Source organism: Petaurus breviceps, unplaced genomic scaffold (genome assembly GCF_028583685.1).
Source record: "Petaurus breviceps papuanus isolate PSGF00001 unplaced genomic scaffold, PetGlider_PUasm1.0 91041, whole genome shotgun sequence".
Lineage (NCBI taxonomy): Eukaryota > Metazoa > Chordata > Mammalia > Diprotodontia > Petauridae > Petaurus > Petaurus breviceps.
The window spans coordinates 24116262-24137241 of record NW_027187400.1 but is presented as its reverse complement, the minus strand read 5'-3'; the positions used below and the strand labels follow the sequence as shown (position 1 = coordinate 24137241).

The window sequence follows — 20980 nt, the reverse complement described above, 5'->3', positions numbered from 1 at the left end:
TGGGCGTCTTCAATGTCTGCCCAAGCTCTAAGCACTCCACAGAGCCTGCTTCAGCTGCCTTCGTGGCCACTGGGACAAGCTGTTCTCATCTGACTTCTCTGAACATACCCTTAACTCACCAACGGATTTGAGGCCCGTTGGTTCCGTTCAACCTTGGTTTAGCCTGTTTGCCCACGTGGTTTATTGGGGTGTGGCTACAGCTTCTTGGAACTACAGGTGAAAGTTGGGTGAATCAGGTGGAGACCAAAGGTGGGTGAGTAGCCCTCACACCAGAGCTGGAACACCCCATATGCTCCTATTCCAAACACCAACAGTAATCAAAGCAAATGCCTATTTTTCTAAGACTGAGTCTCTCGATCTCTTCTAGGCTGCGGGTGCATTGGTCATTCGTGGGCCTGATCCCAGTACTGATTGGCGTGGGAGCTTTGCCTGCTTCATTTCTTACCCAGGTCATATTTATCTGGCACAAATAATGGAAACCTGGTTGGTTTAGCCCACAGAAGCTCAGACTCACCAGTCTCAGCCTCCCCAGTATCAGGGATTGCAAACACATGCCCAGCTTTAAAAAACTTAAAAAAAAAAGTTGTCCTTGAATAACTATGGCCCTATTTCACACAGCTTGTCCAGTATAATGAGCATTGAACATAAAGGTATCTTATGAAACAAACCTCCTCTTTCATGACAGAGAGGTGGGGGATGCCTAGGACAGGAGATTGTATACATTTTCAGACACAGTTACTGAATTGGATGTTTTTGCTTATTATTTTTCTTTGTCTTAAAGAAGAGTTCAGCCTGGAAAGGGGGCGGAAATAAGCTATGCCATTAAGACAAAAGGCTTCAATAAAATACACTTAAAATAATACATATCTATAGTTTTCCTAATTACGGCAATTGCTGAAGAAGCTTTCCATAAATCAACCATGCTCACTCCTAATTACCCACATTAACTGGAGCTATGGCAATGAGGTTTTTATTCTATAGACAGAAGGGTAGCTGCTGTGTTGGAACAAACCTGATCTATTAAAATCCAGATTTACTAAAAAGGTTAATTGGGGGAAGATTATTCACTTTGCAGAACCATAAAATCCCACAGCTAGGAGGGTCCTTAGATGTCATCTAAAAAAGCTTTTTTTCAGCCTTCTTCCTGCTAGAGAGACCCTTCTCTTACATCCCCACGGGACCAGCATCAGCCTGAATATGTCATGTCCAGCTTCTTTCCTCACCCTTCTACTGAAACTCCTCTCATCAAGGTCACTAATGGTTTCTTAATGGCTCAACCCAACAGCTGTTTTGAACTCATCAGTATTTGACACTTGACCCCTTCTTCCTCTGCCCCCCCACCCCAAATGGTCACAGAACTAACCTGAAAGTGATTAACTCGTCTGAAGCACTTATTTTACAGATGAGGAAACTGAGGCCCAAAGAGGTTGTGACTTGCTCAGGGTCTCACAGGAGACACTGTATGTAACCTCCCCGTTCTCTTCTTAGTTCTCTGATTGCTCATTCTCTATACCCTTCACCAGCTTTCCTTCCTTCTGTTAATAATAGCAACAATAATAGTGATTGACATTGGTCTTTCAAGTTGGCAAAGTCTTTACTATGTAAATGATACATTTATAATATATATTACATATAAATTATTTACATGCAGTATCTTATTGGAGGTTCACAGCAACCCTGTGAGGTGGTGACTGTCATGGTCACACAACTAGCATTGGGGAGGAAGATAGAATCCCCATCCCACCTATATCTGCTGCACCCAAAACATGGGTATCCCCCCACCCCCACCCAAGTTCTGCCTCGGTCTGCCTCTTGGGATTCTGACTTGGGTCTCTAATTCAAGGCTAAGTTTTATGTTAAACCACTTCACTTTGTACTCAAGCTTTTCTGCTCCAATGACTAGAATGGACAGGTGGGGAAATAGTATTGTTTTTAATCAACTCACAAGCATTTGTTAAGCTAGGTATGTTTGGGGAGTGATGGGAAAGGGGAATGGAAGGATTTTTAAAAATCGAACAACTGTGCCCTCAAGAAGTTTCTGTTCTCTCTGTCTCTCTGTTCTCTCCCCATATAAACAACTATGAGCATACAAGATAAAGACAGTAGAAGTGGGTGGTGATGGGAAAAGGAAGGCACTTTGAGGGGAGAGGGTGGTGGGATGGAGAGGTCATGAGCAACTGGGAGGGTCAGGAACTCAATGCACCGAAGGGACGCCCTCCCCCCAGACCCGAGCCCCCACCCAATCAGAAAACCCAGGGCAAGCAAAGGAGGCAGGCTTCCTGGGGACTTCTTCCAAGATTCATCCTAAACAGGCAAGCATTTGGGGGCCTCGAATTGCTCCCTCTCTTCCTGCGTCACTCCTTGAGCAAGGAAAAGTGGGGGGGGGATATTTGGGAGAGAAAAAAAAACGACAGCAAAACAAACCAGCTGGAGGCTGAGCTTACAGTTTAAAAAAACCCCATCCCTCCCTCAAAAGCAGAGACATTAATTTTGGAGCAGCTGAGTGAAGGCAGCAGCAGCAGCGGCGGCAGCAGCAGTAGCAGCAATGAGAACCAAGACGCATCAGTCACTGGGCAGCTGGCATCTCCCAGGGTCTCTTTGCTTTCTGCTTCTGGTCTCCTGGGCTGTGGCCACGGCAGCCCTTCCCCTGGAAGATGGCCTCACCTTGAAAGGCAGTAAGGTAAGTGGGGGCGAATAGGAAAACACTCCTCCCTGCTGCTTTGGGAACTTTGTAAAGCTCCCCCTTCCTTTTTTTTTCTCTTCGTTCCCTTAAATCGGTTTGACCACAGCTGTGGTTTCACCAGCATCCCCATACCTGACTTTCTGACTTTCACTTGGTCTCTGGGCCTCAGTTTCCTCATCAGTAAAATGAGGGGGTTGGTCTAGAATCTAGATTCTAGATGACTTCGAGGTCTTGTCCACATAGCTGATTCTGTGGGGTTTTTTTTTTTTACACTTTCCTCTCCTCTCTTGTATGAGAATCTTGTTCTGCCTTTGGAGGGCTAAAGAAGTTGGTCATTCCTCTACTTCCCTTTCTGCCAACTTCCTAGCTTTCCTAGTTCTCAACTAGGGACAGTGTTCTGAATATCTTTAGCCTAGGCAAAGACAGCTGCTTGAGTTACACACCAAAGTGGGGGGGGGGTTGGAGGGGGCTCTGCAGGAGATCCTCAGGGCAGCTTCTTCCTCTGAACAACTCTGACAACTCCTCATTACAGAGGAAAAACTTCCTGATGAGAGCTAGACTCCCTGTCCCTGGAGGTCTTCAAGCAAAAGGTGAATGACCACTTGTTGGGGATGTTGTAGATGTGGTTCTTGGTCAGGTACAGGCTGAACTGGATGGAAACAGAGGGGTCTTGCAGTTCTGGGCCCCTGGGATTCATTAATCATGGGAGACACCCCCCTTTCCCCCCAGCTAACCAGCCCTTAATGGGACAGATCTTCAGATTTAGTCTCCCCGGAGGAAAATTCAAGAAGGGCCCAGCTCCAAAATGTTCAATGAGAGTAGCCCAGTCCATTCTCAGCTACTGCTGTGTGTATGAATCACACACGTGCTTTGGAAATGTTAATTTATAGAGTAAATGTTCTCTCTGGTAGAAATGGACATCATTAAATTCCCCATTGAGAATCTTAAAATTTACAAGGTGATTTATTTTTCATTTTTCCCCCTATTTTTCCTTTTTGAAAAAGTTCCAAGAGAGAGTACATAAACTTGGCCATTAAAAATGGATTTTTCTCTAAAATCACAGGCAGTGTTCAGGCTGCCCATTTATCATTCCAGCATCTTTTGCTGCCTGGCAGTGAAAAGGCTTTCCTAAGGAATCTGGGAAAAAGCTAGAATAGAATAGTTGAGAACTTGAAACCATCACAATCAGTAGGGACCATAGAAGGTTAAATTTTTTTCTTTAAATCAGAATCTCTGAGTAGGAAGGGTCCTCAAAGAACATCCATTCCAACCCAGACCTGACCAAGAATTCCAACTGCAGTATCCCTGTCAAGGGTCATGCAGTCACTCCTTGCAGATTTCCAGGGTAGCTTCCCCCTGCCAGTTCAGCCCACTTTGGGATATTTCTGGTTGTTAGAAAGCTTTTCTTTACATTATATTCCATACTCCATTTTCTCCAGATGAAAATTCTCCCACATTCATTCCTTAAAAGTATTTCTCTCTTGTATGAAAGCTCATGTCTATTAAGGTCCCCACCATTCATGATATGCACAGGACACAGTATTTATTAAAATGTGTTTTTTAAAGCTTCCATTCAGAGCAAGTTTTCATGTTCACTGAATCAGAGAACAATTTGTTCAATGTTCCCTCCCTTTTCCTTGCCCCCAATATGTGTTCAGATTAGGGACCTCAAAAAGTAAGAGGGGAAAATGCCTGCTGTGTTGTGAGAATATATTTTTTCCCTTCCCTCTAGAACTTCTCAAATGTTCTTAACCATTTTTGTGTGTGTCCTGGACTCCTTTGGCTAGCCCAGTGAAACCTATGGACCCCTCTTCAGAGTAATTCTTAATGCCTACAATAAAATACAGAGGATTTGAAAAAAGAAATGAATTCTATTGAAATACAGTTATCAAAATCTTTTTAAAACAAGTTCACAGACCTCAGGTTAAGAATCTCTGCAGGTTTAAACAAAGTACTTTATTTTCTTGATTTCATTATCGAAGGAGCCATTTCTCCTGCTTTCAGTGTCTGGTAGACTAAGCTCCCCCAAGCTTTTCTTGCCTGAGCATCTTTCCCTAAGTGGGGAGTTGTGGTGTTTTTTACGCTGTTACGGTTCTTTTTTAGACTAGAGCTGAGCTATCCACGGGGTCGGGACCTTCCAGTATGGAAACTCCCTCCACTGATGTAGACCAGCAAAAAGCAAGTCAGAGTCACAGGGAGTTGCTCGGGGGCAGTGAGTGGTCAAGCTCCTAGGTCACAGCCAGTATTTGTCCGAGGCAGGACCGGACCCCAGCCCTGACTTGACTCCTCATGGAGTTAGATCACTTAATTTCTTTCTTCTAACACCCAGTAATCGCCTCTTGCTTCTTTCCGAAAGCCCCTGCAGGAAGTGGCGGAAGGAAAGAGGGGCGACCTCCTGACTTTCCTTTTCTCTTTGTACGACTGGACCTCCCGCGGCGGAGAGATGCCTGTGATGGGGAGCGACGACATGGGGCTCTCCAAGCGAGACGGAAGGGCCCTTTCTAACCAAGCCCCGCCTCGGGATAAAACCCCCTGCAAGAATTTCTTCTGGAAGACCTTCTCCTCCTGCTGAGAGAATCCCACCCGCTCCTGCCGTAAGCAGCTGCTCTGACCAGAAGCTGGGATGAAAATGGAATTAATGTGGGGCAGCGATTTCCCTTAATTGTGAATGTTGTCTCGTCCTGTACGGTGTAAGGTTTGTTTGTTTGTCCCCCTTCCAATAAAGCATATGGACACAACCTTCTGATGGTGCCGTGTTTCATTTCAAGCCCAAATGGAATGTTTAAAAGGCTGCTGGCTTCCCTGAGAGACTATAAATGCAGCCGTATAGTTTTCCGTTCAGTGCGTGTCACTGGTTTGTCGGAACGTGGTCTGGTTACTTGGGCCACTTTTGGTGGTGTAGTGGGCAGGCAGGAAGGAACTGAGTTCCCATCCTGGTCTCGATACATTTACTAGCGTGAGACTTTGGGCAAGTTCCTTTACTTGGAACAGCCTCAATTTCCTAATCTGTAAATTGGGGATAATAAAACTCACTGCGCCCACCTGAAGGTGCATACTATAGCACAGAAAACTGACCTCAGTGTTAGAAAGATCTGGGTTCAAGTCCCACCTGTCTGACCGCCTGACCCTGGGCACTAAGACCATAGGTTGTAATTCAGGCAGAGATCCGTACTGCGTTGGTGGAGGGAGCAGCCTTCCTGAGATTTCTCTGTTATCAGTGAAATCACAAATTCAACTACAAGCAGACTCCCTATGTCACAGAAAGCATTTTGGAAACATTGAATAGCCATATTTATATCACATGCATATTAACATACAAAAGTACATAAATATGTCTATATAATATGTGCCTCTACGTATACATGTATATAGACATACACACAAACATATATACATATGTGTATATATCTTATAGTGTTTTTCTTTACTTATCTTTCATCCGACACAGTGTACCTGATAACTAGGTGTTGGAAATTGTGGTTTGATCTAACTGGGAAGCTGAAAGTGAGGCTGGTGACTTTGCCCAGCCCTCCCTCATTTAAATCCAATTCACCTGCATCACCTTCCCGAGGTCATGGTCCTCTTCGAGAAGGAAGGACAAATAACGAACACCAATGCACGAATGGTTTATTGTTTAAATTATGGTCTTTGTTTTAAAGTAGCAAAGGTAGACTTATTCAAGATTTCCAGAATAAAGTCTCATTTACAAATAATTGGAATTGATTTCCTCTCTAGAATATTGCTTTTATAGGGACACCAATACACAAAGTCTGCTTGTTTCATACTCATAGTACCTGAAGGCATCTCCCAACAATTTGTAGGCAGATTCCCCAGGGAATTGTTATGGCAGGGTCAGAGCATTCTCTGGGCCCATGTCTCTCCCAAAACCATAGCTCACAAGCCCCCATCAATATGTTAACCTTTAATAGTCAGCCAGAGAGAACAATTCATCCTAAGCAAAAGCATCTTATGAAGTGAAACAGCAAGAAGTTTAGAAAAGAATCAACAAAACATTCCCCCCTATAAAACTGGGGTCCAGTCTTCCATAGATACACATATTGTTGGGAGGGATGGACACAGGAAGAAAACACGTGAAGGGCACACATGTAGGGAACATATATACCCAGGACACACAAGAAGAAGAATGAAGGCAGAGGGAAAACATAAGGCCAGCATTCCCAGTCAGATGTTTCAAGGAGCACCCTTGGAAGGGCAACCCTTGCCTTTACTGTCCTGCTCCCCCCGGTCTCAGTCTCCAAGCCCTGCTGGACACTGCCCAGCCAGATGTGCTGCCCTTCTGTAGCTCCTCTGCCAGCTTCTTGGCTCAGCTGAAACCCTTGGTTGTCTCTCATCGGTGGGAGAGCAGGTGCTATAATGTGCTTTCAGGATAAACCTCATAGGCTTTTCTCAGTTCTTTTAGGAAGAAAAAAAAGCACAGCCTGTCACCAGAGACTAGCAAAAAGTCTCCCTCCATTCAGAGTTCTAACCACTGAAGTGTCTGGCATCCCTACAAGGGGACCTTGACTCTTTGAAGCAAATAAGCAAGATCTTTCCAACAAACTAATGCCCTCTCTTTTCTCTGGACTTTTCTTGCTAGTTGTTCTGACCTTGGGTCCCTCTGTCCCAATCTTCAGTCCTTGCCCTCAAGGAATTTATGCTCAGATGGGGGAGACAATATGTAAATAAAACATACACACAGCATACCTACTGAGAAGATGGAAGGTGATCTGTTAAGGGGAGGGGCAGGGAGAAACTAGGGAATCTCTCCTGTAGAAGGTGAGATTCGACCCAAATCTTGATGAAAGCTGAGGAAACCTGGAGTATGTGGAGTGGAGGAAAAGTATAATATACCAACAATAATAACTAGCATTTTGTATATAGTGTTTCAAGGTTCGAAAATGCTTTACAGATGTTACCTCATTTGATCCTCATAGCAACTTTGGCAGGTAGAGGTTATTATTATCCCCACTTTACAGATGAGTAAACTGAGGCAAACAGAGATTAAGTGACTTGCCCAGGGTCACACAGCTAGTACGTGTCTGAGACAGGATTTGAATGTGGGTCTTTCTGACTCCAACACTATCTACTTGGGCACCTAGACAGACTGGGAGGAACCAAGTTATGAAGAACCTAAAGGACATTGACATGTCTTTAAGGTACTTCCTTCATTCTCTGTGATGCTAATGCTTTCCCTCTCTTGATTTCCAACTCATCCTGCACGTAGTGTGTTCGTTCACATTGGTTTGCACATTGTCTCCTCTGTTAGAGTGTAAGCTCCTTGAGGGCAAGGACTATCTTTTGCCTTCCTTTGTGTCCTCAATGTTTAGCTGCAAAATGCCTAGCACATAGTAGGTGTTTGATAAATGTATATTGACTGAAAGGCTGACGTGCTAGGAGCAGATATATAGATGACATGATCTTTGACACATAATAGCTCCTGAGATCACCAAGCAAGATAGTATTTAGTATTGAGGAAAAATGAAAAGGACCCAGGACTGAAGGCCAGGAAGATACCCAAGGTTCGTGAGTGTCATGGACGAAGAACCAGGAGAATGGAGTGTCCAGAAAACCTAGAGAAAACAGAACGACCACAATGAGAGGGCGGTCAGCTGTTTCTCAGGCTGCAGAGAGGCCAAGAATGAGGCCTGAGAAAAAGCCGCTAGATTTATGATCAAGAAATCTTTGTTACCTTCCATCTCCCCACATAAGTGGAAAGTGAAAAGAAAGTGAAAAGCCATGGTTAGAGGGCAAGGTCACGGTCTTTTCCTTGGCTTCTGCCCTTTCATGACCCTTTTGTATGCAGATACAAGCTTACTCAAAGACCTGGGCAGCATTCCCTCACAGCAGATAATTTTAGGGAAGGAAGGAAGGAAAGAAGGAAGGAAGGAAAGGGAAGGAGGAAGGAAAGACAGGAGGAGTAAAGAAGGGAAGAAGAAAGGAAAGGAGGAAGGGAGGGTGGAAAGGAGGGAGGAGGGAGGAAGGAAAGAAGGAAGGAAAAGAGAGGGAAGAAGAGAAAGAGGAAGGGAGAGAGGAAAGGAGGAATGAAGGAAAGAAGAAAAGGAAGGATGAAGAAAAAGGAGTGAGGGAAGGGAAAATATTAAAAAAAATATTACCTCTAGTTTCTACTTGTATGAGTTCAACTAATTTTATACTATATTAATTATATAATTGAGTTAGCTTTTCCAGAGTTAAAGTTTACAAATTAACTTGTTATCATATCCAAAAAGTTCATCCTTACTTATCTTTGTACAATTAAGGAGTGTCTTTCCTCCCTAATAAACCCTTCTAGGGACCAGGGAGTCTGATAACTCAGGTCTATTAACAAGGTCTGCAAAATGCTGTTGAGTTCCATAAAACAATTAATATTCCTTAATTGTCAGAGAGGAGTGGTCACTAATCCCACATGGGTGTGCTAGCCCAATTTCTTTGACATAACCAATCATATTGTCCCCATCCTGGCTGTAACCAATTGCATTGTCTTTACCTATCCAGCTCTGTACTCCCAAAACTATGAAGGCTGATGAAGCCTACCAAGGAGTCTCTGGTCATTGACCCAATTTACTGGTTACTGCTAGCCTAATAAATTGATCGTGTTCAGACCATTGTCTCTCAGTTTACCTTAATTTTCAAACATAACAGAAGGAAGAAAGGGGGAAAGAAAGGATGGAAGAAATGAAAGGAAAGAGAGAATGAGGGAGGGGAGGAAGGAAAGAAAGAAAAAGGAAGAGGAGGAAAGGAAAAAAGGCAGTTTTTATTAAGTACCTGTTATGTATTAAGCACTTTACAGATATCTCATTTGATGCTTACAACAACCCTGGAAGGCAGGTGCTATTATCTTCATTTTACAGGAAAGGAAACTGAGGCTGAGAGAAATAAAGTAATTTCCAAACTGTTAATTGATTAGATTCTGTTCACTAGGCTTGAATCTTCTGTACTAATTGGAATTTTCAGTACCAAAGGTTTGAGCTGACAAATTTTAGCAACGAGTGACGTCATAGTTCAGAATTACAGCCCTTTGCTGAAGGTAAACTTGAATCCTGGGAGGAGCGGCAAAGGCCAAGGGAGGGGCAGTGCCATTTTCTCCCCTGTGCAGGATACCAAGGGAGCAGACTCCCTGAAATGGGCTCTGCTGACCATTCCATTCCACTGGTGTCAGCAGAGCTGACCTTGTCCTCTTCTTAATTACTTACCAAGCTGAATAAAGCCATAATATGTCTGAAGAGCATTAACAACGCCCACATTTCCATACCCAGCAAGTTTAGCAGAATAGTAACTGGGTCAGTGCGCTGGCGGAAGATGCTTACTTGAAAGGACAGCTAACCTTCAGAACTTCCTCATCTGAAGATTTTGCTGTGCTTGTGGCCATTATGATGGCTGTTGGATGTCAATGGACCATGTGATCATTAACAGCCCTGTAAGGTCATGATTGATGCTACATCTCCTGGAATTCTCCTTGCAATCCTAGGCCTTTTTGGCACATGGGATGAGAGCCATAGCTCCTAGGAATAAGGAGGTGATAATCTTTCCCTCAGTGGATAGAGCACTGGGCCTGGAATCAGGATAGATCTGAGTTCAAATCCTGTCTCAGACACTGCCTAGCTATCTGTGTGACCCTGGACAAAGCACTTAACTTCTGCCTGCCTCAGTCTCGTCATCTGTAAAATGGGGATGATGATGATGATAGTATCTACTTCCCAGGGCAAAGCACTTAGCTTCTGCCTGCCTCAGTTTCCTCATCTGTAAAACGGAGCAGGTAGTATATGGAAGGCCACCAAGTCAATGCATGCTGTGACTACTGATTGAAGGAAGTAGGAATGTTCCATGTGGAGAAGAAAAGTTTCAGAGGGGCGTGGTAGCTGCCTTTAAGTGTTGGAAGGGCTATGGTGTGGAAGGATTAGCTTGTTCCATTTGGCTCCAAAGGGGGCTGTGGGAATGGGGAAGAACAGTAAAAGGGCAGATTTCAGCTTGCTGGCAAGAAAGAAATTCCTCCCAATGAGAACTGTCCCAAAGCGGGATGGGCTTCCTCCCGAGGCTGTTTTTGGTGAGCTCTTCTTCATCAGAGGTCAGCAACAATCGATGAGCTCTGATCTTCACTGAACCACTCAAGTGATTTTCCTAAAATGTACGTCCAACCATGTCAAACTCTTTCCCCCTCTCCCCGAAGCTCCTGTGGCTCCCTATCACCTTCAGAAGCAAAGACAAAATTCTTTATCTGAGATTCAAAGCCCTTCCACGCCCAGATCCTCTTACCTTTCCAGCCTTCTAATACCTTACCCCCCAACACGTAGTCTTCGTCCCAGTGACACCAGCCTCCTGGCTGTTTCAGGAGCAAGATACTCCATCTCTGGGCTCTGGGTAGCCTCTCTGGCTGTTCCCATGCCAAGATCGCTCTCCCTCTTCTGCTCTGACTGCTGACCTCCCTGGCTTCCTTTGAATCCCAACTAAAATCCCCCCTCCTACAGGAAACCATCCCACCCCCTCTGAATTCCAGTGTCTTCCATCTGCTAATCATTTCCTATTTATCCTGTACATAGTTTTAATGTGTGTGTGTGTGTGTGTCTGCATGTCGTCTCCCCTATTAGACTGTAAGGTCCTTGAGGGCAGACACTGTCGTCTGCCTCTTTTTGTATCCCTAGTGCTTAGCACACTGCCTGGCACATAGTAGGTGCTTAATGAATGTTTATTGATTAATTACTACATGCTAAGCCCTGGGGATAGGGATAAGAATATGTACTGGCCCTATGATTTCATTCATTTAAGACACTCCCTCTGCCAAGGCAGGTGGATAAGTTCTCTGTAGCCTTAAGCCAGAGGTGCCTATACCACTAAGAGGGTAAGTGACTGTAATGGAAATGCAAATTTAAAGATCTTCCCTGCCCCTAGGCTAAAGTGCACCTGGAGCCTGGGGTGGGAGGCTTGTTTTTCAGTAGATACTTCTTGATTGGCCAGTGAGTCAATAAGGTTGTTACATTTTCTGAGCCAGGAGAAGGCTATATAAGCCCTGATGTGTAGCTTTGTTTTGGGGCTCACTTTGAGAAGTGTTCTGTGATTTGATCTGAATTCTGGGAAGCCGTTGTTGAGAGTCCCCCGGCTTTGAAAAACCCAGATGTGGAAACCCAGATGTTGACTGGGTATGGATGTAATGGTTGGACAGTTTGGAAAGCTGTCTATTTGATCTGTTTCTGTCTTGATAATTCTGCCTGTATATTTTGAAGTTCGGGGTGCTGACCTTTTTCCCTGAACAAGGTAAACGTTATACGTCTGACTGATTAAAGTAAGCTTGTTAACCCATTTTGAGTTGCTTTCCTTTATTAAAGCAGATCCAAGAGCCTGTGTGAGCAGCCACCCTGAGGTGCTTGGGGTGCTTGCTGCTACAGTGACTTGCCCAGGGTCACCCCGCCGGGAGGTGTCAGAGATAGTGTTTGAAACAGCTCATCCTGAGTCTTCAGTCAGCTGTGAATTATGACTCAGAGGATACAAAGGTAAACATTATGGGGTCCCTGACCTCAGGAAGTTTATGCTCTACAGGAGGAGATAAGCTGTGGGCGCTTTCAAAGTAAAAAAAAAAAAAAAAGGTAATTGGGGGAAGGGTTATGAGTAGCCAGGGGTGGGATGAGCCTTATGTAGGAGGGGGTATGGTGAGCCCTTTGTTGACCAAGTTATGATGGGAATGGTTTTTCAGGTATCTGTTGGATTACAAAGCACTGTGGTCTCTTATAACCCAGAAATTCTGTAATTAAAAAAATTTAAAAAAAATTTAAAAACTAGTATTTTCTCCATGTTATAGAATTGATTTAATGAGCAATTCCACTCATTGACTTAAATTACAGTGTAAAAATAGTTATTTAATATTTGGCTTGAAGACACTCCAAAATACTTTAAAACACTGCCATCTCCTCCAGGACGTGGACATTTCCTCTCACAAGACAGACTGAGACCCCTCAGCGCCTTTGGATTCTGTGCAGCTCTCCACATCCTCCTGTCAAGTCACCCCTGGAGATTTAGTCAGCGTTCTCGGGATGTTCTTCCAATTCCCTTGACATTGCTTGGACACCAGCAGAGTATATGAACTGTCCATCAGTTTATCCCTCCTCAAAAGAGTACGGAAAAATAAACATCTTTCTTTAACCCAATAAAAGGAAATTGAACTCCTGGCAACAGGCCATTGGTAGCATGATGGAAATAGTGGTAGATTTGGAGGCAGAGAAAGGGTCTTGGTTCAAAAAATTTCAGCCCTTCCACTAGCTACCAGTCACTTTATTTGGGGAGTCTCACTTCCTCCGTCGATAAAAACAAGTTAGTCTTTCTATCTCTAAATCGGTTATGCTATAATCCAATGGCAGTACTAGAGAACAGATAATGAAACATAAATCCCTCCTCTAGGCAGAGATCACTAGGGCAGAATGTTGTATACAATTTCAGACACAATGACTATGTTAGGCATTTTTGCTTTACTTATCGTTTCTTACAAAGGAGGGTTCAGTTTCATGAAGGAAAGGGAGAGTATTCCCAGAAATGACTGTTACATTAAAAACAAAAGACATAAGTAAAACTTATTAAAAATAAGTTAAAATAGGGCAGCTGCGTGCAGTGGATAGAGCACCGGCCCTGGAATCGGGAGGACCTGAGTTCAAATCTGACCTCAGACACTTAACACAAAAACTAGCTGTGTGACCTTAGGCAAGTCACTTAACCCCAATTGCCCTCCAAAAAAAAAAAGCAAAAAAAAAAAGTTAAAATATATAAAATCTTTTCAATTAGATTAAAAAATTAAACTTGTACTTTTTATTGTTAAAACAAATGCATGTAAAGTTTTACCACGAGAGATATCAAAATTCCAAAGACTCACCATACTCTTGATTCTATTGAGATTCATTTCCAGCCCATTTTCTTTCCAATAAAGAAATTGCTTGGTACTAACGTCAGTGCTTGAGTGTTGAAGAGCTGGCTGTGACGTGGGCACCCAGCAATCATCCCTTCATAATGCCACAGAATCAATCACACAAACTCAATTAAATTTCAGGGTTATGAATGAACCATTGCAGAATTGTATGTTGGTTGATGAGGGTTTAAGAAAATCACTGAAGTCAAACTATTGGGTGGAATTTTCTCAAGCACCTGGATTCATCAGAGAGCATTGAAATGAGAAGCTAGGGTTTGGTAGCAGTCACTTCCTCTGTGGATGCAGGAAAGCTCGTTTTCATTCTCTTGATCAATTCACTCTAAATTGAGAAATCATTTGAGAATGAAAAAGCAGGAAAATTCATTTTTTCCCCCTAGATTGAATAAACAGGAAGGAGAAGGTGGCACCAGCTGCAGAATGGACGATCCCCTCCTTCTTACTGACCTTTCTGACTCAGTCTAATTCATTTCTGCTTAAGCAGCCCCTAACAACTTGAATTTTTAACGAAAAGTAATTAAGTGTTTGCAAATTCATGGGCTTGTTTTGTTAAAGTAATTGTTTGGAGAAAAGTATATAAAATGTTTACTTCTTTTTTTCTCAGTAGGTTGGCTTTTTTTTTTTGATTCTTTGAAATATCCAATAACATGTCAGAAATAATTCTTAATAGCTGTGATTGACCCTTTGGGTATTGGCTCTGCTCCCAATGGCTTTGAAAGACTCTTGAAATTCTTGCTGGTATTGAACCTAATGACCATTCAGTTTCCTAATGTAGCTCAAAGTTAATCAGATCCTATGTTAAAATGTACAGTGTGTGCCTTCTGAAAATAAAAGCTACATCTCTCACTTACCTGTGAAAAGTATGCATTAAATCCTGATTGACCAGTTATCTTTTTTTTTTTTGTAGAAAAGAATGATTAAATTGAATTTTTTTGGAGACTTGAAACTTTAATCTAATGTACCAGCCCATTCGGTACCAAATTATTCTCATTCTTTTCCTCTTCTAGTAGATGGAGTTCAGTTAGAAATGGTCCAGGGACAAGTTGCTTTCTGATTATCGCTCTTTTATATTTAATGTTTTCTGGATTATTGCCCAGGTGGTTAAAATGATTGCTTTGTGTAATTGAATAAAAGGAGTGAGATGTAAGCTCATCTTCAGCCAGCTTGCTAAAAGCATGCTCAGGACAGCTCCAGTCACAGAAAGGATGAAGGGGATGGATGATCGTGTGTTTCATTCTATTCTCACAAATCTGGAGTTCTTCCAGCAGGTGTCTGTATTTTGAGAGCCCTTCCTTCCAAGTAATTTGGTGCCTCTGAGTTTTCAATATTGGGACACCTACTAGAAAAGTGGTTCCTAAATTATTATTATTATTTGCAAGGCAATCAAGGTTAAGTGATTTGCCCAGGGTCATACAGCTAGTAAGTGTCAAGTGTCTGAGGCTGGATTTGAACTCAGGTCCTCTTGACTCCAGGGCCCTGTCCACTCTGTCCACTGCACCATCCAATTCCTAAATTTTTGATGTCTGTTTGACTGTGGGCAGTCGCTCTGTGTGAGATAACGCTTGGGCTCAGAGACAGCTGAGTTGTTGAGTTCTTAGGGATGTTTGGGGGTTTGTGTTCATAGGATGGGCCTTTGTTGTGATATTTCATGAAAGACACGGAACTTTGGGCGTATGACTTTGCCTTTCTAGATAGGAGGTTCTTAATGTGGGGTCCAAGGGTCAATGGATAGGTTTCAGGAGGTCTGTAAACTCGGGTGGGGAAAAAAAAGAAAGATCGTATTTTTACTAATATTTGATGGAAATTTACAATAGGAAATGGAACAGAGTGGGGAAAATGGAAATCAGAATATGGATGTAGGCACAAAAACGATTCTGAGGAGGGACCTGTAGGCTTCACCCCTTCAAAGGGCTCTGTGACCCACATCCAGGTTCACAACCCCTTCTATCTACAGTCAATAGACACCAGATTTTTTATGGCCAGCAATATGATTTAGGTCACTGCTTCTCCTGTTTTCTCGCAATATCTAAAACCTTCCCTGATCAATAAGTTTGGGCTCCAGCAGAATGAACCTTCTATAATTTATTATTAGTCTCTGGGCCTGTAATTCATCAGTGTAGGGAACTCCAGGGTGTGGAAGCTCCTTTCATCAATACAGAGAGGTATCTGTTCTTCACCTTACAATCTCAAAAAAGATGATGGGGAGGGGGTGGGGGGAGGATGGCTAGGTGGCACAGTGAGTAAAGCGCCAGCCTCAGAGTCAGGAGGACCTGGGTTCAGATCTGGCCTCAGACACTTAACACACACACACAAAAACTAGCCTTGTAACCTTGGGCAAGTTATTTAACCCCAACTGCCCTCCAAAAGAAAAAAAATAAGGTGACCAGAGAGGCTATGTGATTTACTTGGGATCACACAGACATTATGGGGCAGAAGCAAAATGTGAACCCAGGTCTTGAACTAGGTGGCTCCTTGGCTTAGAGCATTGGACTTTGACTCAGGAACACTAGAGATGGAATTCTGCCTTAGGCACTTACTTGCTACATAACTCTGGGCCAAGCCATTTAACTTTTCTGTGCCTTAGTTTCTGCCTCTGCAAAATGGGGGATAATAATAGCACCTATCTTCTGGGGTTGTTCTGAAGATCAAATGAGATATTTGTAAAGGGCTTTGCAAACCTTAAAGCACGATATAAATGCTAGCCCTTATTCTCATTAATTATTACTCTAACACCTGCCATCTTTATTATTATGTTGTGATTATTAATAGTTAGGGACTAGTATTAACATAATGTATCGATGTTATTAATATTAACATATTATTAATACATCATATAACATAATATAAACTATAATAATAGTTTACATGATTATAGCGCTTTAAGATTTGTAAAGGACTCTACACATCTCATTTGATATTTTCTAGGAGAATGGTATTTTCAGTGTCAGATAAAAAAAAATTCAGAGCTCCTATAATCTGAGGGCTGGAAGTGCCATCAGGGGTCATCCAGTGTAGCTTCCCCCTCATACAAACAACATCCCTGTCAATTGGCCATTTAGTCTCTACTTGGAAATTTTCAGTGAGGCATCCCATTCCATATCCGGCCAGCTCTCACAGTTAGGAAGCTTTGCCTCCCTATAAGCCTAAATAGATCTTTTTGCAGTTTTCACTTATTCCTTTGATGTTGATCTGGCCTTTGGGACTAAGGAGAACATGGCTTCTGCTTTCCAGGATTCTTAGTCCTTACTAGCCCGGGATCTGGTGACACTGGCCGCCTCTGCTCTTCCTGGAACCTGACATTTCATCTCCTGATGTGACTCGGTTTCCCAGATGTCTCTCACACCTGGAACCCTCTCCTTCTTTACCTCTGCCTCCTGGCTTCTCTGGCTTTCTTTCAATCTCAGCTAAGGTTTCACCCTCTGCCAGAAGCCTTCCCCAGTCTTTCTTAATGCTGGTGGCTTCCCTCTGTCGAGATTCCAATTTATCCCGTCCATAGCTTGTTTGTACATAGTAGTTTGTTTGTAAATTGTCTTCCCCTCCCCCATTAGACTGTGAGGGCGGGGACTATTTTTTACCTTTCTTTGTATTAGCACAATGCTTAGCACACAGTAGGTACCTAATAAATGCTAGCTGTCTGATTAACAGCCCTACAGATAGAATAATGCTAATAATAAGTCTTCCTTCTTCCCTAGGTCCCCCAACTGATCCTTTTATGGAGTGAACTGGAGGCCCTTTGTCTCCCCATTGCCCTCTTTGATTCAGTCTTTCTTATAATTTAATCATTTGCCTCTTATTTTTTTTTTGGTCCAGACTTGTGACTCTACTTCACTGGTTTAGGGAACTTCCATGTGAGGAAACTTCCTCTCCCAAAACAGGTTGGCACCCTCTCTGCATTTTAGCCTTAGAGGATGGTTGGGGCACTGAGAGCTGGAGTCACACAATGATGGAGGCAGGACTTGTTGGAGGTCGGGCCTTCCTGAAGCAGAGGCTTACTCTGCCACATTGTGGCTTGTTACCCAGTGATGCGAATAATTCATGTCCCACCTTCACAAATTTAAAATGCTCATCTCTCAAAATGTCTTCTGTCTTTCTTGCTTTTCTTCCTTCCTCCCTCCTTTTCTTCCTTCCCTCTCTTTTCTTTCTTTCCTCTCTCCTTCCCTTTTATCCTTATTCCTTCCTCTCCTTTCTTTTCTCTTTTTTTCCTTCCTTCTGCCTTCTCTCTTTCTTCTTTCCCTTTTTCCTTCCTTCCTCCTTCTTCCCTCTTTCCCTCCTTCTCTCCTTCCTTCCTTCTGTGCAGTGGCTACTCATAGTCCTGGTCCCACAACTGATTAATGTGAGAGGTTTGACTTGCTCCATTTCTGACCTGGTTTGCCCTTCCTTTGGAAATCTGGAGGCCCTCTCCTGGGGCATTCACCATATTACTGCCAAGCTCCACTCAGATGCCTGATGGCCATAACCCACTGCAGCTGGTGACCCACCAGCCTCAGCCTCCCATTAGCTGGAATTGCAGGAGGTGGCACCACCACCAGCCCCACTACAATGTTTCCTCCTGTAGCTTAAGACTGGCCACCAGTGGGTAGCAGTTTCACTATCAGCTTTGCAGCTGTGACTAATCATTGAAACAATCAGGGTTCTTAAGTCTTTCCAAGTCCTTTATAGCATTGCAGTCCTTTTATCAATTGTTCCTGGTTCTGCTCTCTTCTTGAGGAGTCATTTCCGAGATCGCTTTAAGCTTCATAAAGTAACCTCTTATCCATAAAACATCATCCCACATGTTGTGACCCTTATCTTGTGATACAATCTTGCCTTTGCCTCTGGAATCGCCAGCTCCTTTCAATGGCTAGCTGGTTTCCTCCTCCATGACACATCTCCTGATCTTCCCATTTGTAATGCTCATCCTCTAAAATTACTTTGTATTTATTTTATGTCAACTTATTTGTGTACAGATTGTCTCTTGCAGTAGTATGTAAGCTCTCTAAGGGCAATAACTAGTTATTTAACCTGCCACAGAATCTGGCACATAGTAAACACTTAATAAATGATCATAGAATTAAATACTGACTCAAAATCACCATAAGAAAACCCCAAAGATAGAATGGAAAAAAAAATAACCCAAAATGAAACTCAGCATGTGGATAGTAAAGGCACAGTGGTCTTTTTCTTGCTAACATACATGGATTTTTTACCCTTTCTTTCAACATTCACATCACGATTTATTTTCTTCACTTCTCTCCAAAAGATGAAAAATCAATTTGTTTTTTCCTTTTGCTTTTATCCTGAAATGAAAATCTGGGCTAGGTGGGGCTCAACCCAGCTCCTGTCAAAAGGCAGCTGCCTAATGGTGCTTGACATTTGACATGAGTTGGAAGGCAAGAACACGACTGAGAGAAAGCTCATCAGTCCTGATGAGGCGCTGCCCTCTGCATCCTATTTTTTGTCTCATTATTAGGAGAGTGAATTGCTTTCATAAACCTCCCTCCCACTGGTAAGGCCTAAAATAATAATAAACAATAATAGCTCACATTTATATAGTATTCACTTTGTGCCAGGCACTGTGTTCAGCACTTTATAAAAATAGTAAGAGCCAACATTTATACAGTGCTTACTAGATGCCAGACATTGTGCTAAATGCCTTACAATTATCATCTCGGTTGATAACAATTTGTTATCTAGTCATTTCAGTCAGGTCCAACTCTCGTGACCCCAGCTGAGGTTTTCTTGGTAAAGATGCTGGAAAGGTTCGCCATTTCCTTCTGCAGCTTATTTCACAGATAAGAAAACTGAGGCAGACAGGGTGAAGTGACTTGCCCAGTGTCACACATCGAGGAAGTGTCTGAGATTTGAGTCAGGTCTTCCTATGCTATACCACCTATGATAATAATAAAATGACAACAACACAACAACGATAGCTAACACATGTATCTATCGCTTGCTATATGCCAGGCATTGTGCTAAACTTTCCAATTAGGATCTCACTTGATGTGCTGTGTTTCTGTGCCTGTCTCATGCGTCAGTACTGGCTGGCATGTCTGGAACGCTCTCCCTCCTCAATTCCCCCTAGGTCTTGGAATCTCTGTTTTCCAAGCTCTATCTACCTCCTTCAAGAAGTCTTTCCCTACCCTGCTTTTGTAGCCTTAAATTATCTCATGCATTTTATACTCTACCCCACCCCACTCCACTCCTCAGGATCAATCACAATAAGCATTTCTTAAGTACCCAGGCACTGTATTGGGTAGGCCCCAAAGAGAAAAATACCCATCTCCTTGAGAGCAGGTACTATTTTGGTTTTCTTTTTATGTCTCCAGAGCTTAGCCCACTACTTGGCACATAATAAGCACTTAATAATTCATGTTAGATTGGATACTGGAGACAGTGGATTTATTTCATATAATAGAGAGTATCCATATTACACTACTCATAACAAGAGGCACCATGGCTCAATGGTTAAAGTCAGTCTTGGTGCCAGGAAGGCTTGGGTTCAGGTTCTGCCTCTGATATCCTGGGCAAATTACTTAACATCTGAGTACCCTAGGCAATTCTCTAAGACTACAGGTTATAGTCATTCAATAAACTACTATAAAATACTATGTGCCACACATTGCTAAGTGCTGGGGACACACACACACACAAAAGAGGCAAAAGACTGTCCCTGCCCTCAAGGAGCTCACAATCTAATGAGGGAGACAAAAAACAAGCCAATATATATATAAATAAGTTTTATTCAGAATAATTAGGAAATAATTAACAGAGGGAAAGCACAAGAATTGCAGGTTAGGGGAGGACTTCCTGTAGAAGATGAGATTTTAGCTGGGACTTAAAAGAAGCCAAGGAGGAGGAATGGAGGAATGGAAGAGAGAGAATCTTCCAGGCATGGGGGAGAGTCAGAGAAAATGCCTGGAGGGAGAGATGGAGGGTTTGGTTTGTGGAACAGTCAGGATTTCTGTGTCATTGGATCAAAGAATACATAGTGGGGAGTACAGTATAAGAAGACTGGGAAAGTAGGAGGGAACCAGGTTATGAAGGACTTTAAATGCCAAGAAGAGGATTTGCATTTGATCCTGAAAGCAAAAGGAAGCCACTGAGTTCATTGAGTGGAGGGAGGTGGGGGGGAGAGGTGACATGATCAGAACTGCTCTTAAGGAAAATCACTGTGGAGACTGAAAGAGGAAGGATTAGAGTGGGGAGAAACTTGAGGCAGGCGGACTCACCATCAGGTTATCTCAATAATTCAGGCATGAGGTAATGAGGGTATGTACCAGGGTGGTAGCAGTGTCACAGGAGAAAAGGAACATATCTGAGAAATGCTGAAGAGGTGAAATAGACTAAGGATGCTAGGAGGTGAAATAGACAAGAGATGCTAGGAAGTGAAATAGACTAGAGATGCTAGGAAGTGAAAT

The 20980-nt window shown here is 43.0% G+C and overlaps 1 protein-coding gene across 1 annotated transcript; it reads left to right on the top strand.

Moving 5' to 3' along the window:
- The first annotated feature begins 2408 nt into the window (after nt 1-2408).
- Nucleotides 2409-5411, top strand: CORT (cortistatin). The gene is made up of 2 exons (XM_069079418.1): nt 2409-2680; nt 5040-5411. Exons 1-2 carry the CDS (start codon nt 2546-2548, stop codon nt 5253-5255), a joined length of 351 nt encoding a protein of 116 aa, XP_068935519.1. The 5' UTR covers nt 2409-2545; the 3' UTR covers nt 5256-5411.
- The last annotated feature ends 15569 nt before the right edge of the window (nt 5412-20980 follow it).

Excerpts from the sequence above, each read along its gene's own strand:
- CORT (XM_069079418.1), top strand. The coding sequence starts at position 2,546 with ATGAGAACCAAGACGCATCAGTCACTGGGCAGCTGGCATCTCCCAGGG. Across the intron at positions 2,681-5,039 it reads TCACCTTGAAAGGCAGTAAG|CCCCTGCAGGAAGTGGCGGA; the intron begins GTAAGTGGGGGC and ends TCTTTCCGAAAG.